Source organism: Triticum urartu, chromosome 2 (assembly GCF_003073215.2).
Source record: "Triticum urartu cultivar G1812 chromosome 2, Tu2.1, whole genome shotgun sequence".
Lineage (NCBI taxonomy): Eukaryota > Viridiplantae > Streptophyta > Magnoliopsida > Poales > Poaceae > Triticum > Triticum urartu.
In genome coordinates, this window is record NC_053023.1 from 672,818,308 (window position 1) to 672,835,909 (window position 17,602).

Here is a 17,602-nt window from a genome sequence, read left to right on the forward strand (position 1 = left end):
CTCCCTCCTCGTCCAATTCGGACTAGGGGGAGAGGGGGCGCGGCCTGCCCTGTCAGCCCCTCCTCTTCTCCACTTTAGGCCCATGCGGCCCATTAACCCCCCGGGGGGTTCCGGTAACCCCCCGATGCTCCGGTTTTATCCGAAACTTCCCCGAAACACTTCCGGTGTCCGAATATAGCCGTCCAATATATCAATCTTTATGTCTCGACCATTTCGAGACTCCTCGTCATGTCCGTGATCACATCCGGGACTCCGAACTAACTTCGGTACATCAAAACTCATAAACTCATAATATAACTGTCATCGAAACCTTAAGCGTGCGGACCCTACGGGTTCGAGAACAATGTAGACATGATCGAGACATGTCTCCGGTCAATAACCAATAGCGGAACCTGGATGCTCATATTGGCTCCTACATATTCTACGAAGATCTTTATCGGTTAGACCGCATAACAACATACGTTGTTCCCTTTGTCATCGGTATGTTACTTGCCCGAGATTCGATCGTCGGTATCTCAATACCTAGTTCAATCTCGTTATCGGCAAGTCTCTTTACTCGTTCGGTAATACATCATCTCACAACTAACTCATTAGTTGCAATGCTTGCAAGGCTTATGTGATGTGTATTATCGAGAGGGCCCAGAGATACCTCTCTGACAATCGGAGTGACAAATCCTAATCTTGAAATACGCCAACCCAACATGTACCTTTGGAGACACCTGTAGAGCACCTTTATAATCACCCATTTACGTTGTGACGTTTGGTAGCACACAAAGTGTTCCTCTGGCAAACGGGAGTTTCATAATCTCATAGTCATAGGAACATGTATAAGTCATGAAGAAAGCAATAGCAACATACTAAACGATCGGGTGCTAAGCTAATGGAATGGGTCATGTCAATCAGATCATTCACCTAATGATGTGATCCCGTTAATCAAATAACAACTCTTTGTTCATGGTTAGGAAACATAACCATCTTTGATTAACGAGCTAGTCAAGTAGAGGCATACTAGTGACACTCTGTTTGTCTATGTATTCACACATGTATTATGTTTCCGGTTAATACAATTCTAGCATGAATAATAAACATTTATCATGATATAAGGAAATAAATAATAACTTTATTATTGCCTCTAGGGCATATTTCCTTTAGTCTCCCACTTGCACTAGAGTCAATAATCTAGATTACACAGTAATGATTCTAACACCCATGGAGCCTTGGTGTTGATCATGTTTTGCTCGTGGAAGAGGCTTAGTCAACGGGTCTGCAACATTCAGATCCGTATGTATCTTGCAAATCTCTATGTCTCCCACCTGGACTAGATCCCGGATGGAATTGAAGCGTCTCTTGATGTGCTTGGTTCTCTTGTGAAATCTGGATTCCTTTGCCAAGGCAATTGCACCAGTATTGTCACAAAAGATTTTTATTGGACCCGATGCACTAGGTATGACACCTAGATTGGATATGAACTCCTTCATCCAGACTCCTTCATTTGCTGCTTCCGAAGCAGCTATGTACTCCGCTTCACATGTAGATCCCGCTACAACGCTTTGTTTAGAACTACACCAACTGACAGCTCCACCGTTTAATGTAAACACGTATCCGGTTTGCGATTTAGAATCGTCCGGATCAGTGTCAAAGCTTGCATCAACGTAACCTTTTACGATGAGCTCTTTGTCACCTCCATATATGAGAAACATATCCTTAGTCCTTTTCAGGTATTTCAGGATGTTCTTGACCGCTGTCCAGTGATCCACTCCTGGATCACTTTGGTACCTCCCTGCTAGACTTATAGAAAGGCACACATCAGGTCTGGTACACAGCATTGCATACATGATAGAGCCTATGGCTGAAGCATAGGGAACATCTTTCATTTTCTCTCTATCTTCTGCAGTGGTCGGGCATTGAGTCTTACTCAACTTCACACCTTGTAACACAGGCAAGAACCCTTTCTTTGCTTGATCCATTTTGAACTTCTTCAAAAATTTGTCAAGGTATGTGCTTTGTGAAAGTCCAATTAAGCGTCTTGATCTATCTCTATAGATCTTAATGCCTAATATGTAAGCAGCTTCACCGAGGTCTTTCATTGAAAAACTCTTATTCAAGTATCCCTTTATGCTATCCAGAAATTCTATATCATTTCCAATTAGTAATATGTCATCCACATATAATATCAGAAATGCTACAGAGCTCCCACTCACTTTCTTGTAAATACAGGCTTCTCCAAAAGTCTGTATAAAACCAAATGCTTTGATCACACTATCAAAGCGTTTATTCCAACTCCGAGAGGCTTGCACCAGTCCATAAATGGATCGCTGGAGCTTGCACACTTTGTTAGCTCCCTTTGGATCGACAAAACCTTCTGGTTGCATCATATACAACTCTTCTTCCAGAAATCCATTCAGGAATGCAGTTTTGACATCCATCTGCCAAATTTCATAATCATAAAATGCGGCAATTGCTAACATGATTCGGACAGACTTAAGCATCGCTACGGGTGAGAAGGTCTCATCGTAGTCAATCCCTTGAACTTGCCGAAAACCTTTTGCGACAAGTCGAGCTTTGTAGACAGTAATATTACCGTCAGCGTCAGTCTTCTTCTTGAAGATCCATTTATTCTCAATTGCTTGCCGATCATCGGGAAAGTCAACCAAAGTCCATACTTTGTTCTCATACATGGATCCCATCTCAGATTTCATGGCTTCAAGCCATTTTGCGGAATCTGGGCTCACCATCGCTTCTTCATAGTTCGTAGGTTCATCATGATCTAGTAGCATGACTTCCAGAACAGGATTACCGTACCACTCTGGTGCGGATCTCACTCTGGTTGATCTACGAGGTTCAGTAGTATCTTGTTCTGAAGTTTCATGATTATCATCATTAGCTTCCTCACTAACTGGTGTAGGTGTCACTGAAACAGTTTTCTGTGATGCACTACTTTCCAATAAGGGAGCAGGTACAGTTACCTTGTCAAGTTCTACTGTCCTCCCACTCACTTCTTTCGAGAGAAACTCCTTCTCCAAAAAGTTTCCGAATTTAGCAACAAAAGTCTTGCCTTCGGATCTGTGATAGAAGGTGTATCCAATAGTCTCCTTTGGATATCCTATGAAGACACATTTCTCCGATTTGGGTTCGAGCTTATCAGGTTGAAGCTTTTTCACATAAGCATCGCAGCCCCAAACTTTCAGAAACGACAACTTTGGTTTCTTGCCAAACCATAGTTCATAAGGCGTCGTCTCAACGGATTTTGATGGTGCCCTATTTAACGTGAATGCGGCCGTCTCTAGAGCGTATCCCCAAAACGATAGCGGTAAATCAGTAAGAGACATCATAGATCGCACCATATCTAGTAAAGTACGATTACGACGTTCGGACACACCATTACGCTGTGGTGTTCCGGGTGGCATGAGTTGCAAAACTATTCCACAATTTTTCAAATGTACACCAAACTCGTAACTCAAATATTCTCCTCCACGATCAGATCGTAGGAATTTTATTTTCTTGTTACGATGATTTTCTACTTCACTCTGAAATTCTTTGAACTTTTCAAACGTTTCAGACTTATGTTTCATTAAGTAGATATACCCATATCTGCTTAAGTCATCTGTGAAGGTGAGAAAATAACGATATCCGCCACGAGCCTCAATATTCATCGGACCACATACATCTGTATGTATGATTTCCAACAAACCTGTTGCTCTCTCCATAGTACCGGAGAACGGTGTTTTAGCCATCTTGCCCATGAGGCACGGTTCGCAAGTACCAAGTGATTCATAATCAAGTGGTTCCAAAAGTCCATCAGTATGGAGTTTCTTCATGCGCTTTACACCGATATGATCTAAACGGCAGTGCCACAAATAAGTTGCACTATCATTATCAACTCTGCATCTTTTGGCTTCAACACTATGAATATGTGTGTCACTACTATCGAGATTCAATAAAAATAGACCACTCTTTAAGGGTGCATGACCATAAAAGATATTACTCATATAAATAGAACAACCATTATTCTCAGATTTAAATGAATAACCGTCTCGCATCAAACAAGATCCAGATATAATGTTCATGCTTAACACTGGCACCAAATAACAATTACTTAGGTCTAATATTAATCCCGAAGGTAGATGTAGAGGTAGCGTGCCGACTGCGATCACATCGACTTTGGAACCATTTCCCACGCGCATCGTCACCTCGTCCTTAGCCAATCTTCGCTTAATCCGTAGTCCCTGTTTCGAGTTGCAAATATTAGCAACAGAACCAGTATCAAATACCCAGGTGCTACTGCGAGCATTAGTAAGGTACACATCAATAACATGTATATCACATATACCTTTGTTCACCTTGCCATCCTTCTTATCCGCCAAATACTTGGGGCAGTTCCGCTTCCAGTGACCAGTCTGCTTGCAGTAGAAGCACTCAGTTTCAGGCTTAGGTCCAGGTTTGGGTTTCTTCTCTTGAGTAGCAACTTGCTTGTTGTTCTTTTTGAAGTTTCCCTTTTTTTTCCCTTTGCCCTTTTTCTTGAAACCAGTGGTCTTGTTGACCATCAACACTTGATGCTCCTTCTTGATTTCTACCTCCGCAGCTTTCAACATTGCGAAGAGCTCGGGAATAGTCTTATTCATCCCTTGCATATTATAGTTCATCACGAAGCTCTTGTAGCTTGGTGGCAGTGATTGGAGAATTCTGTCAATGACGCAATCATCTGGAAGATTAACTCCCAATTGAATCAAGTGATTATTATACCTAGACATTTTGAGTATATGCTCACTGACAGAACTGTTCTCCTCCATCTTGCAGCTATAGAACTTATTGGAGACTTCATATCTCTCAATCCGGGCATTTGCTTGAAATATTAACTTCAACTCCTGGAACATCTCATATGCTCCATGACGTTCAAAACGTCGTTGAAGTCCCGATTCTAAGCCGTAAAGCATGGCACACTGAACTATCGAGTAGTCATCAGCTTTGCTCTGCCAGACGTTCATAACATCTGGTGTTGCTCCAGCAGCAGGCCTGGCACCCAGCGGTGCTTCCAGGACGTAATTCTTCTGTGCATCAATGAGGATAATCCTCAAGTTACGGACCCAGTCCGTGTAATTGCTACCATCATCTTTCAACTTTGCTTTCTCAAGGAACGCATTAAAATTCAACGGAACAACAGCACGAGCCATCTATCTACAATCAAGCATAAACAAGCAAGATACTATCAGGTACTAAGTTTCATGATAAATTTAGGTTCAATTAATTTACTTAAAGAACTCCCACTTAGATAGATATCCCTCTAATCCTCTAAGTGATTACGTGATCCAAATCAACTAAACCATGTCCGATCATCACGTGAGATGGAGTAGTTTCATTGGTGAACATCACTATGTTGATCATATCTACTATATGATTCACGCTCGACCTTTCGGTCTCCGTGTTCCGAGGCCATATCTGTATATGCTTGGCTCGTCAAGTATAACCTGAGTATTCCGCGTGTGCAACTGTTTTGCACCCGTTGTATTTGAACGTAGAGCCTATCACACCCGATCATCACGTGGTGTCTCAGCACGAAGAACTTTCGCAACGGTGCATACTCAGGGAGAACACTTCTTGATAATTAGTGAGAGATCATCTTATAATGCTACCGTCAATCAAAGCAAGATAAGATGCATAAAAGATAAACATCACATGCAATCAATATAAGTGATATGATATGGCCATCATCATCTTGTGCTTGTGATCTTCATCTTCGAAGCACCGTCGTGATCACCATCGTCACCGGCGCGACACCTTGATCTCCATCGTAGCATCGTTTTCGTCTTGCCAATCTTATGCTTCCATGACTATCGCTACCGCTTAGTGATAAAGTAAAGCATTACAGCGCGATTGCATTGCATACAATAAAGCGACAACCATATGGCTCCTGCCAGTTGCCGATAACTCGGTTACAAAACATGATCATCTCATACAATAAAATTTAGCATCATGTCTTGACCATATCACATCACAACATGCCCTGCAAAAACAAGTTAGACGTCCTCTACTTTGTTGTTGCAAGTTTTACGTGGCTGCTACGGGCTTAAGCAAGAACCAATCTTACCTACGCATCAAAACCACAACGATAGTTTGTCAAGTTGGTGCTGTTTTAACCTTCGCAAGGACCGGGCGTAGCCACACTCGGTTCAACTAAAGTTGGAGAAAATGTCACCCGCAAGCCACCTATGTGCAAAGCACGTTGGGAGAACCGGTCTCGCGTAAGCGTACGCGTAATGTCGGTCCGGGCCGCTTCGTCCAACAATACCGCCGAACCAAAGTATGACATGCTGGTAAGCAGTATGACTTATATCGCCCACAACTCACTTGTGTTCTACTCGTGCATATAACATCAACATATAAAACCTAGGCTCGGATGCCACTGTTGGGGAACGTAGTAATTTCAAAAAAATTCCTACGCACACGCAAGATCATGGTGATGCATAGCAACGAGAGGGGGAGAGTGTGATCTACGTACCCTTGTAGATCGACAACGGAAGCGTTTGGTTGATGTAGTCGTACGTCTCCACGGCCCGACCGATCAAGCACCAAAACTATGGCACCTCCGAGTTCTAGCACACGTTCAGCTCGATGACGATCCCCGGACTCCGATCCAGCAAAGTGTCGGGGAAGAGTTCCGTCAGCACGACGGCGTGGTGACGGTCTTGATGTACTACCATCGCAGGGCTTCGCCTAAGCACCGCTACAATATTATCGAGGACTATGGTGGAAGGGGGCACCACACACGGCTAAGAATATGATCACGTGGATCAACTTGTGTGTCAAGGGGTTCCTATTGCCTCCGTATATAAAGGATCCAAGGGGGGTGCGGCCGGCCCTAGTAGGAGGCGCGCAGGAGGAGTCCTACTCCTACCGGGAGTAGGACTCCCCTCCCTTTCCTTGTCTAATTAGGAGAGGGGGAAGGAAGGGAGAGAGGAGAGGGGGGCGCCGCCCCTCCCTCCTCGTCCAATTCGGACTAGGGGGGAGAGGGGGCGCGCGGCCTGCCCTGGCAGCCCCTCCTCTTCTCCACTTTAGGCCCATGCGGCCCATTAACCCCCCGGGGGGTTCCGGTAACCCCCCGGTGCTCCGGTTTTATCCGAAACTTCCCCGGAACACTTCCGGTGTCCGAATATAGCCGTCCAATATATCAATCTTTATGTCTCGACCATTTCGAGACTCCTCGTCATGTCCGTGATCACATCCGGGACTCCGAACTAACTTCGGTACATTAAAACTCATAAACTCATAATATAACTGTCATCGAAACCTTAAGCGTGCGGACCCTACGGGTTCGAGAACAATGTAGACATGACTGAGACACGTCTCCGGTCAATAACCAATAGCGGAACCTGGATGCTCATATTGGCTCCTACATATTCTATGAAGATCTTTATTGGTCAGACCGCATAACAACATACGTTGTTCCCTTTGTCATCGGTATGTTACTTGCCCGAGATTCGATCGTCGGTATCTCAATACCTAGTTCAATCTCGTTACCGGCAAGTCTCTTTACTCGTTCCGTAATACATCATCTCGCAACTAACTCATTAGTTGCAATGCTTGCGAGGCTTATGTGATGTGTATTACCGAGAGGGCCCAGAGATACCTCTCCGACAATCGGAGTGACAAATCCTAATCTTGAAATATGCCAACCCAACATGTACCTTTGGAGACACTTGTAGAGCACCTTTATAATCACCCATTTACGTTGTGACGTTTGGTAGCACACAAAGTGTTCCTCCGGCAAACGGGAGTTTCATAATCTCATAGTCATAGGAACATGTATAAGTCATGAAGAAAGCAATAGCAACATACTAAACGATCGGGTGCTAAGCTAATGGAATGGGTCATGTCAATCAGATCATTCACCTAATGATGTGATCTCGTTAATCAAATAACAACTCTTTGTTCATGGTTAGGAAACATAACCATCTTTGATTAACGAGCTAGTCAAGTAGAGGCATACTAGTGACACTCTGTTTGTCTATGTATTCACACATGTATTATGTTTCCGGTTAATACAATTCTAGCATGAATAATAAACATTTATCATGATATAAGGAAATAAATAATAACTTTATTATTGCCTCTAGGGCATATTTCCTTCAGTGATAACTTAGGGGCAACTTACCTGACGGCGAATCCAGTGTTTCATGCTCGGACCAAACACATTGAGATTGATTTCCATTTTGTGAGAACGAGTAGCTGTTGGTAAACTGGAAGTCAGGTTCATCTCAACTGATGATCAGCTAGCGGATGTATTTACTAAACCCGCTACTCGACAGATGCTAGACCGCTTTAGAACCAATCTGAATCTTGTATGTAGTTCAGATTGAGGGGGCATGTAAAATATGGTCTAGCATATTATACATGTACACGTATTTGTATACATATGTAACTGTATTCTGATCATCTATATATTAAGACGTGAGGCTGGATGTTAGCCACCCACGCAAAACCCTAAACCTACCTCTTCAACTGGTTACCCTTGACGAAAACACTTTCATGACACATCATTTATCGTTATGGAAGTTGGCACTTTCGTGATGAGTATTTTCATGGAACACTTCTACGACAACACATGTACGTCTATCTTGATTGTATCATAAAATCGTCACGGATGTACATGCATGACATAAAACATGTCCTATTGTGACAAACTCGTATCATCACAGAAGTGTTTTTTTGTAGTGCGGAGACGTCCTCAGAAATACCGACAGGTATAATGGTTGATTTGTCAGCCATTTGTAAAAAAAATTCAATAGGTGTCAACTTACTCAAATCAGCCTCAGGTATTTTCCTTTTATTACTAACAATAACTTTTATATATATAGCATAAGGATGCATTTTCATAGCATCAATCAAAGGTACTTGCAGAAATAAAGGTCTAAGAAATTCAACAAAACGATTGAAAGCATCTTCATCTTTAGTTTTCAAGGCTTTACTAGGAAAAGGCGTAGGTTTTTGAATATATGGTTCTCTTTCTTTACCATGTTTTCTAGCAACAAAGTCTTTTTTATTATATATTTTATTCTTAGGTGGTGGGTTATCAAGCTCAACTTCAGGTTCTATTTCTATTTCATTATCAGATTCTTTATGTGGAGTATCAACATGATCATCATTATCATTATCACTACCTCATCTGGCACTACTAACCCCAACTCCTGGCAACTACCCACACAAATCATACCAAAACTTGCTTGTTTGTCAGCATAAAACTTGCCTGCTGGTCAGTAAAAACATCTACCTCATGTGGCACTCCTAACCCCAACTCCTAACAGCTACCCATACAAACTATACCAAAACTTGCTTGATTGTCAGCATAAAACTTGTCTGTTGGTCAGCAAAAACATCTACCGCATCTGGCACTCCTAACCCCAACTCCTGGCAAACCCACACAAACCGTACTAAAACTTGCCTAATTGCCAGCATAAAACTTGCTTGCTTACCAGCATGACCATAAAAAGGCACTTCAAATAAATCTACAGCATGGGACGCACCCCCTCGCCCTCGCCCCTCTTCGTACAGAGCAATCCCACATTCATCATCGCATCACCAGGCCAAAAACACGCCACTGCATACCCTACATCGACCAACTCCCTCCTCGTCAACTCATCGATAGAACCCTACCTTGACCACGCCATCACGCGAAATGGAAATCCTAATGGAACAAATCGAATAAACGAGCACCACTGCGTACCCTAACCAGCACGGGAAGAACACGGACCCCCCTCCCCCCACCCACCAAATTGCGTACAAAATTTAGAGTGAAAACGAGGGGAGTTGGGAGGCGAGTTTATCAACGCACCGCCGAACCATCTCCTCGCAAGCCGAGAACGACGCCGACCTCACTTGGCCTCGCCCTCTTCGAGACGCTTCGCCCTAGGCAGGCGTTTCGACCGCTTCGAGACGCTTCGCCTCGACTAGGTGTCACCTGGGCACGATCGGTGATCGATCTGACGGCTCACGAAGGGTGTGCTCGCAACACCCAGAAAATGCAACTGCACTAATTAGAATTTAGGTTCTATAATGTGCTGACAGTCGGTCCGTACATATGTGCTGCATAACACCCCCATCCCGGCCATTCCATGGAATCCTCGTTTGGATACGGCCTTAAGGTTAAAAATTATCCATATTACAAAGAACAAGGCACATTCAGGGATTAGGCACGGGGTTCGTTTGCGTCGAGCTTTACAATCTAAGGGTTTAAAATAGGCTTCACTCCTTCTACTCGGGCTCAAATAGAGACCCTCTCAGCCTAATAAAAAATACTCTAAATTTTATGAATATGAGAGTCGCAGGGAAGATCGATCGATCAACGAATTTTATGCTCCTTGGGACTAGGCGTACGTGTTGGTTGGGACACAAATCGAGGAACACATTAACACGGGAAGCAGTAGCGCGCTGGCGATCGAAAAGGCTCTCGGGATGCTGGATGGATTTATTAATTATTATTAGCGAGACGAGTGACACAAGATATATACCGGCCGGCCGGCGAGGAAGATACTACCATGAGACGAGACCGGCTTGTAGTACAGGAGTACTGTTGTTCAACGGACTTGTAGCCGGCAAGAATGGCGCCACCGTCCACACGCGCGGCGCTCGAGAACCTGACGCTGGCGGACGCCGATGCACTCGACTGCGGTGTCTGCTGCCTCCCGCTCAAGCCGCCCATCTTCCAGGTACGTACTCGCACGCACGCACGCGCCAACCCCCGTCCGTCTCTCCTTCTGCCCGAGCACTAATCGTACGTCGTAACAAGATAAATCTGCCTGCCATGTCTCCGGCCCTGCAGTGCGGGGTGGGGCACGCGCTGTGCGAGCAGTGTCGCGGTAAGCTGGCCTCGGCGCGGACCTGCCACGTGTGTCGCGCCCCGATGGCCGACGGCTACCGCCGGAACCACGACTTGGAGCGGCTGGTGGAGTCCATCCGCGCGCCCTGCCCCAACGCCGCCTACGGATGCGCCGCCAGACCGGTCTACTACGACGGGCCCCGCCACCTCGAAGACTGCCTCCACGCGCCGTGCCACTGCCCCGAGGAGGCCTGCGGCTTCGTCGGCTCGACGGAGATGCTGCCGGCCCACTTCGCCGGAGAACACGAGTGGCCGTGCACCACCGGCGCCCGCGCCGGGGAGTCCTTCTCCGTGGACCTCGAGGACGGCTTCAACGTCGTCATCGTCGGGGACGGCGCCAGGGAGCTGCTGTTCCTGGTGATGGTGTCGCCCGTGTCCCTCGGACGCGCCGTCTCCGCTGTATGCGTGTGCCCCCGAACTGACGGCGGCGACGAGATCTTCTACGGGGTCGAGCTCGAGTTCGAAAGATTAGGCGGCTGGTATGGTGAGCGCCTGAAATCTTTCTTCAACGTGGAATGCACGAATCTCTCCAGTGGCCTACCCGATCCCGACCACCGCTTCCAGTTCCTCCTGCCCAATTCTGTCAAGCCATATGAGGCGGAAACTATCAACATCCAAGCCTGCATTTACACCCAGATACAGTAATAATCCGTTGCTGCCTACTACGTACTAGCTAGTGTTACGAATCGCACTTGGTCGTCGGGCTGCATTGCATGCCAACGCTGTGTTTCATCCATGGTGAACCATTCGAAGTATTTGATTGATATTCCCGTCAATTCGAGTCCTACCAATCAAAATGCTATGAAGTATGTTGTCTTTTCACCAGCTCAATCTTTTTATACTTCCTCTGTTCCAAAATATACGTCGTTTTAGCAAGCTGTTTTAGCTTGCTAAAACGACTTATATTATGAAACGGAGGGAGTATGAAGTAAAGCAAGTGCAAAGACATCCGATGAACCGGATGGTACATGCACTTGGGTGAACTGGATGTGTATGTTGCTCTATCAAAGGAGACACGTTTCCAACCACGGCACATTCAACTTAATTCATCATATAGACACTGACGCCACGGGTTAAAAAAAGGGCATCATACTCGTACACACGTCAAACTGCCGAAACATAGAGAAATATATCCATTAACACACTGAATTTATTTGCATAGACATGGAACAAATCACGACACAACCACCAGTACCAGTAAATGTCAATGATTTTTGCAAGGTTTCACTGCAACGGTTCCGTTCATGATACAAGGGGACAACTGGCATCCTGAATATGCAGATTCTTCTCAACAACAGGCACGGAAACCAATGGACTAAAGACGTAGATTTATGTTCATAAACACTTAAATAACTGAGCGAGTACACGGATGTAGGCCGCCAAATGCTGGTAACGCCGCCAAGGCAAATGCACCTTGGGACGACTGTGTATGCACATACAGGGAAGCTTCAGAAATTGCGCTTGCACCGAGGCTGCAGATATGGGAGAGCCTGTGTCAGTCGTCTGCGGTATGTTGCTTGCATCCCCTGGGACCAAAATGCTGCGATGTCTTGAGGACAACCTTCCGGCACAGAGCACAGAAGTGTCGTTGGCATGCCCAGCAGTAGAGATGGTTGTTGTTTCCGATCTGCACCAAGTTACCAAAGCAAATAGAGAATCATGAGGAATGGCGGGGTATTGTGCAACATGGTAAGAACAATGATATTACGATCTGAGGTCGTTAAGATCTATGAATTCACACCCGTAAATGAATATCTGTGAATTCACTAGGAGTGTGTGGGGAATGGTTATAGCCTGACATCTGTTGACTGAAGCAAAAAAAAAAAGGTAAACTGACCTAAACATCATGCTGATTTAATTACTAGTCATGGCTCAGAAGTTATTTGCAACTGAATCGGAACAAACAGTTAAACAAAGTAATCATGACTAGAGGTGAAAGCACCACCACGGGAGTAAAAATCCTGAATGGCAACTTTTTTAACTGTTTCTTGACGCAAAAGTAACCACAAGTATGTGAAATAGCACATTTTGGTTTCTTGACGCAAAAGGCAGGCAATTGCATCATTCTCATTATTACTAGAGATGCTGGTCCTGAGATACCTTTACAGATAAAGGATTTTGACAGTACCTTTGGAATTGGGTTGCGGCAAGTGGGACATGGGTAACCATATTCTCCTTCGAAGATTTCAGCCTGCGCTTGCGCAACTACTTGGCGTTGTTGCCTTTGATTCATTTGCATTTCCCATCTATCAATTTCCTCCTGATCAAATACCACACAATCACCCCTGGAAGCAACAACATGATTATTTGTCAAGTAACAGCTATGCCAATGAACATAATTAGATATTACTGAAAGAGAACATACTTGAAATGATCGTATCCACTGATTGCAGCATTACACTGGTAGCAGAAGAACCGCCCGCAGTTCCAACAGGTCATCTTATTGCATCCTTCTATCTTAGATATAGCCATCTTGCATCGTGGACACTGTTTTGCATCCTTCAAAATTTCCTTGATGCTGCGTACTTCATCCATAACCTTCTGGATATCTCCCTTAACTTGCCCAGACTTTTGACGTCTCTGTGTGAAATAAAAGTTAGGATGCCAATAAACACATGTGACTCTCCGGGAAGAATACAGTCTCATTGTTACCGAAGTTGGTCAAAATGTAAATTCTCTTCAACATAATCATCCAGTGGATGGATAAATAAAAACACATGTACATCATACTTGCAGACACCTAGCCATGAAGTGCGGTAATAACTGTTTAAAAAGATGGTCAAAAGGCATTCAGTCTTATCACGATAAAATATGTTGGCAACTCAGACAATCATACTTATCTATCAAGCCTACAAGTAGAACACCATATAACCTCTTAGATTCAGGACTGATATTTAGATCCATATTGGAAAGCAATCACTTTAGAAACTTTCCATGTGAGTCACTAGTGGATACGATATCCCCAGATCCTCTTAACTGCACCCAAGGCCTATCAGCTTCCAATAGCCACCATACATGCCTTACCATAGTCACTAATCTCCATCCTACCAGGTCTCACCATTGGCCAGAATGTAGTAAATCAGTAATTTCTTGGCATGAACTTGTATCTCGTCCTTTGTTGAAATGGTTATACTAATCTATATTCAGGTCTTATACACTGTCCTAGAATGGAAACCAATGATTTAAGAACAGAAGAGACAGGATTAAAGCCTCAGCTTAGGGTAAAACATCTACTTCATCATGTATTGCTCGAATCAACACCTCGTTGCATGCCAGGATCCAAGAGGTACTGATTCTAGACGCTTCTAGTAAATTACTCCCTCTGTTCCCTAATATAAGACCTTTTATAGCTATTTCAAAATATTGACTATATACATACTAAAATGAGTGAACATGCATACTAAAATGTGTCTAGATACATACGAATCAAGGAAAAGCTAAAAGGTCTTATATTAGGGAACGGAGGGAGTACATGTCAGTATCTATTGAGAAATTGCTGCTAGTGTTAGTAAACATTTTCTATTAGTTCATGCTCAGGGACCGTGGGACATGATTTGCCAACCTTGGCCTACTGAGCCATATTCCGTTCCTAAATGTAATGAATTATTTTGTGCACGTTAAACAAGTCATAGGTTAAAAGGTGAATTTGAGACAATAGTACCCCTAACTAATTCGGTAATAAAAAAAACTAATTCAGCCATACATGCCATGATCCATGCATGGCATTCATATCTCCAATAATTCCCGATGGCCATATGGCATGCAACATGGAAAAAATAAATCGGAAAGATACTCCATGTAATTAACTTGCAAAAGCAAGCAGAATTGGCCCTTGCAAAAAAAGGAAGCAGAATTGGAGTAACTACTCCATGTACAACAACAACAACAACAACAACAACAACAACAATATGGAATTTTAGTCCAATATGGAATTTTAGTAAAAAGTAAATACTCCTACACCTTATATAATGGAACGAAGGGAGTATTTGCTAAATGTATGCATGTGAGATACAGTCCACCTACCTCCAAAATAATAAGTTTTTCTTCTGGAGATAAACATTCCACCCCAACATGACGGCGCTCTCTACAAAGTGTGCAGAAGCTGAATAAACAACTTGAACACACAGCTTCATCACCTACATCTTCCAAGCAAGCAGTTTGACATCTCGGACAATAAACTACATCAGCCATGGCGTCAAGAGTTCTCTGAAGAAGCAATCCTTCCCAACGTTCAAACTCGTCTTCCCCCAGCAGCCTTTTCAATATATTGGGAGGAACAACACCTTCACATTTTGTATCAGGACACAGCAACTTCACTACAGTTCCCTCCTTGACATGCATTTTGCAATATGTTTGCATGCATTTCCGGCAAAAGAAATGGTGGCATGGAAGTTTGATGAAATCGACACCTGATGAGGTAACAGATTAGACTCAGAAATATGGGTGCCCTTAATTCAAATAACACGGACAAACAAAAATGTAAATGGAGAACATCCAAGCTGGAGATGATGCATCACGAAGACCTCAGTATCGTGATTCTAAAGTTTACAATTTTACAAACAAGACAATTTCACACAGAACAAGGACAAATTGTTATCTCAAATGAGAACCTCTAACATGGCATCTAGATAATTATGTTACGGTTACCGTATCTAGTCATTTTCTTGTCAGAAAAAAAGGATAGTTTGGGAACCAAACTGTACTGAGTAGTAATACCTAACCAAGAGAAGTTCCAAGGCGGCAATATAAAACAATTGTGGCAAGTATAACACATCACAAGACTCCTACAGCACTAGTGCAAACAGTTACTTGAAAATGGAAGAAAGAGTTACCAGGAAGCTCGCTGAAACAAATCATGCAGTCATGGATACCATGCAAAAAGGCTTCATGACGCTTATCATCATTGTATCTAATAATCCTTGGAATTGTCAAATCAGGTGGAGCATCATCTGGACAAGCACGGTTATCCCCACCATCTTCAACACACGTTAGATCACCCTTGCTTAAAACTATCTCATTATCAAACCCTAAGTAAGAAAGGGAAGAGCTTTGGAGCCATTGCACCCACTGATATACTACTTCCATGCCCAGTTGCTCTTCCCAAATCATATCCAGCATGTGACATAATGACGAAAGCATCACTTTGTCCAGCCATTCGGTGGATAGAGTGAAAAAGGGAGGCTGGTGGCTCGGGTATGACGAAGGCAGGAGACATGTCAGCAGGATTGGAGGTAAATGCTCAACTCTAAACTTGTAAACAAGATCATCAGAGGCATCTTCATCATGCGCTCCCTTATAATTTAGTGTTCCAGCACCAAAACTGAGCCTTGCCGATACATCTGTGCCATCTGGGATCTCAATATGCACGTGAACCTGTAATTACAAGTTTACAACGACAGGTGAAACACTTGCCCTTATAGGTAAGAAGAATATAGCCTGAAAATTGGTCGTGAGGGGTGTACCTGGAAAGTCCGCTGGCCTTCCTTTCTATTCAACATGACAACAGTGTCGCCAAAAATTGCTTCCAGGGCACATATCTGAGCATTGGATTTAGATTCGATCAGACTTAACGAAGTGATAACCGCACGTCCAATTAGAAACTAAGATAACGACAAAATAAGAGTTAACGGCATCCGAGGACTGCCTCTCAATGGTACGATTGGACAATTAATACACCTAGGCAATTGAATGTGCACGACACGGTTTAAATTTCGCCGGTTCATTTCCAATGAATGGCGCGAACCCACCCAATCATAGAAATTTAGCAACGAGATTGACGACAAATGCAGGCATGACTGTTAAACTGCAGGGCTCTCAGTGTGTGTGCACCACATGATCCTTTGGCAGCCACTCCACATAGAGATGGCAAACAATTCCAGCCCTCTGTTGGACTTCAAGAATCAGCAGGTAAAGCAGCAGGAAAAAAGAATCGTGAAGCTCACTAGGGTGTCATGTCTATGATAGAAGCTACTCATTGCATTTATTTATTTGTAAGGCAATGAAGCTGATCAGTCATGCTTCGCCATATACTGAATAGCTAAGACAATTCACGAATCAGAGAGGGAGAGATTAAGCCGTCACCTCGTCGTCCTGCCTCTGATCGTTGGCACGCACCTCCTCCTCAGTCAACTCCACCTCCTCCCGACCAATCCCCACCAGCTCCCGCAGCCTCCTCAGGGCCCCTTCCTCCCGGCCCCCACCCGCCGCGGCGCTCCCAGACCCAGACGACGAGGCCTCCACCGGCGGCTGAGACGGCGGTGCCGGCGCGGGGACCTCGGGCTGGGGAGGAGACGGCGACGTCTCCACCGGAGGATCCTCCTCGGCGGCCGCGGAGACGTCGAGGCGCTCCAGGGCCTCTGCGGCGGCGGCGGCCGCCGAGGCGTCGTAGGGGTACTCGTGGGCGGGGTTAGGGTATGGGGCGGCGGCGGACTTCCCGTGGGGCCTCTGCGCCGGGCCGCGGCTGCCGCCCTTGGGCTTCCACGACTTGCGAGGAGGCATCGCCGCCGAACCCCTTGGCGGCGGCGGCGGCGGGTAGGTTGCGCAGGGCCGGGGGTAGAAGAGAGAGAGGGGTCCGGTAGACTGCGTTTGGCGGCGGCGCGGCCCGGAATTTGACGGCGGGGAGTGAGGCGGTGTGGGGGCGCCGGCCGCGGGCCGGCACGAATCTCGGGGCGCGCGATTACAACTCTCTTCCGGCTCGACGCGCAGCTGGACCAGTTCTGGTTTCTGGAGCTG

The 17,602-nt window shown here is 45.0% G+C and overlaps 1 protein-coding gene across 1 annotated transcript; it reads right to left on the reverse strand.

The window, feature by feature from the left end:
• Positions 1–11,990: 11,990 nt before the first annotated feature.
• LOC125539633 (E3 ubiquitin-protein ligase RNF14-like) lies at positions 11,991–17,602 on the reverse strand. Its single transcript, XM_048703132.1, has 7 exons — positions 16,952–17,602; positions 16,333–16,407; positions 15,703–16,243; positions 14,894–15,279; positions 13,236–13,450; positions 12,999–13,155; positions 11,991–12,497 (listed from the first exon to the last, which is right to left on the reverse strand). The coding sequence occupies exons 1-7, from the start codon at positions 17,366–17,368 to the stop codon at positions 12,366–12,368; spliced, it is 1,923 nt and encodes a 640-aa protein (XP_048559089.1). The 5' UTR covers positions 17,369–17,602; the 3' UTR covers positions 11,991–12,365.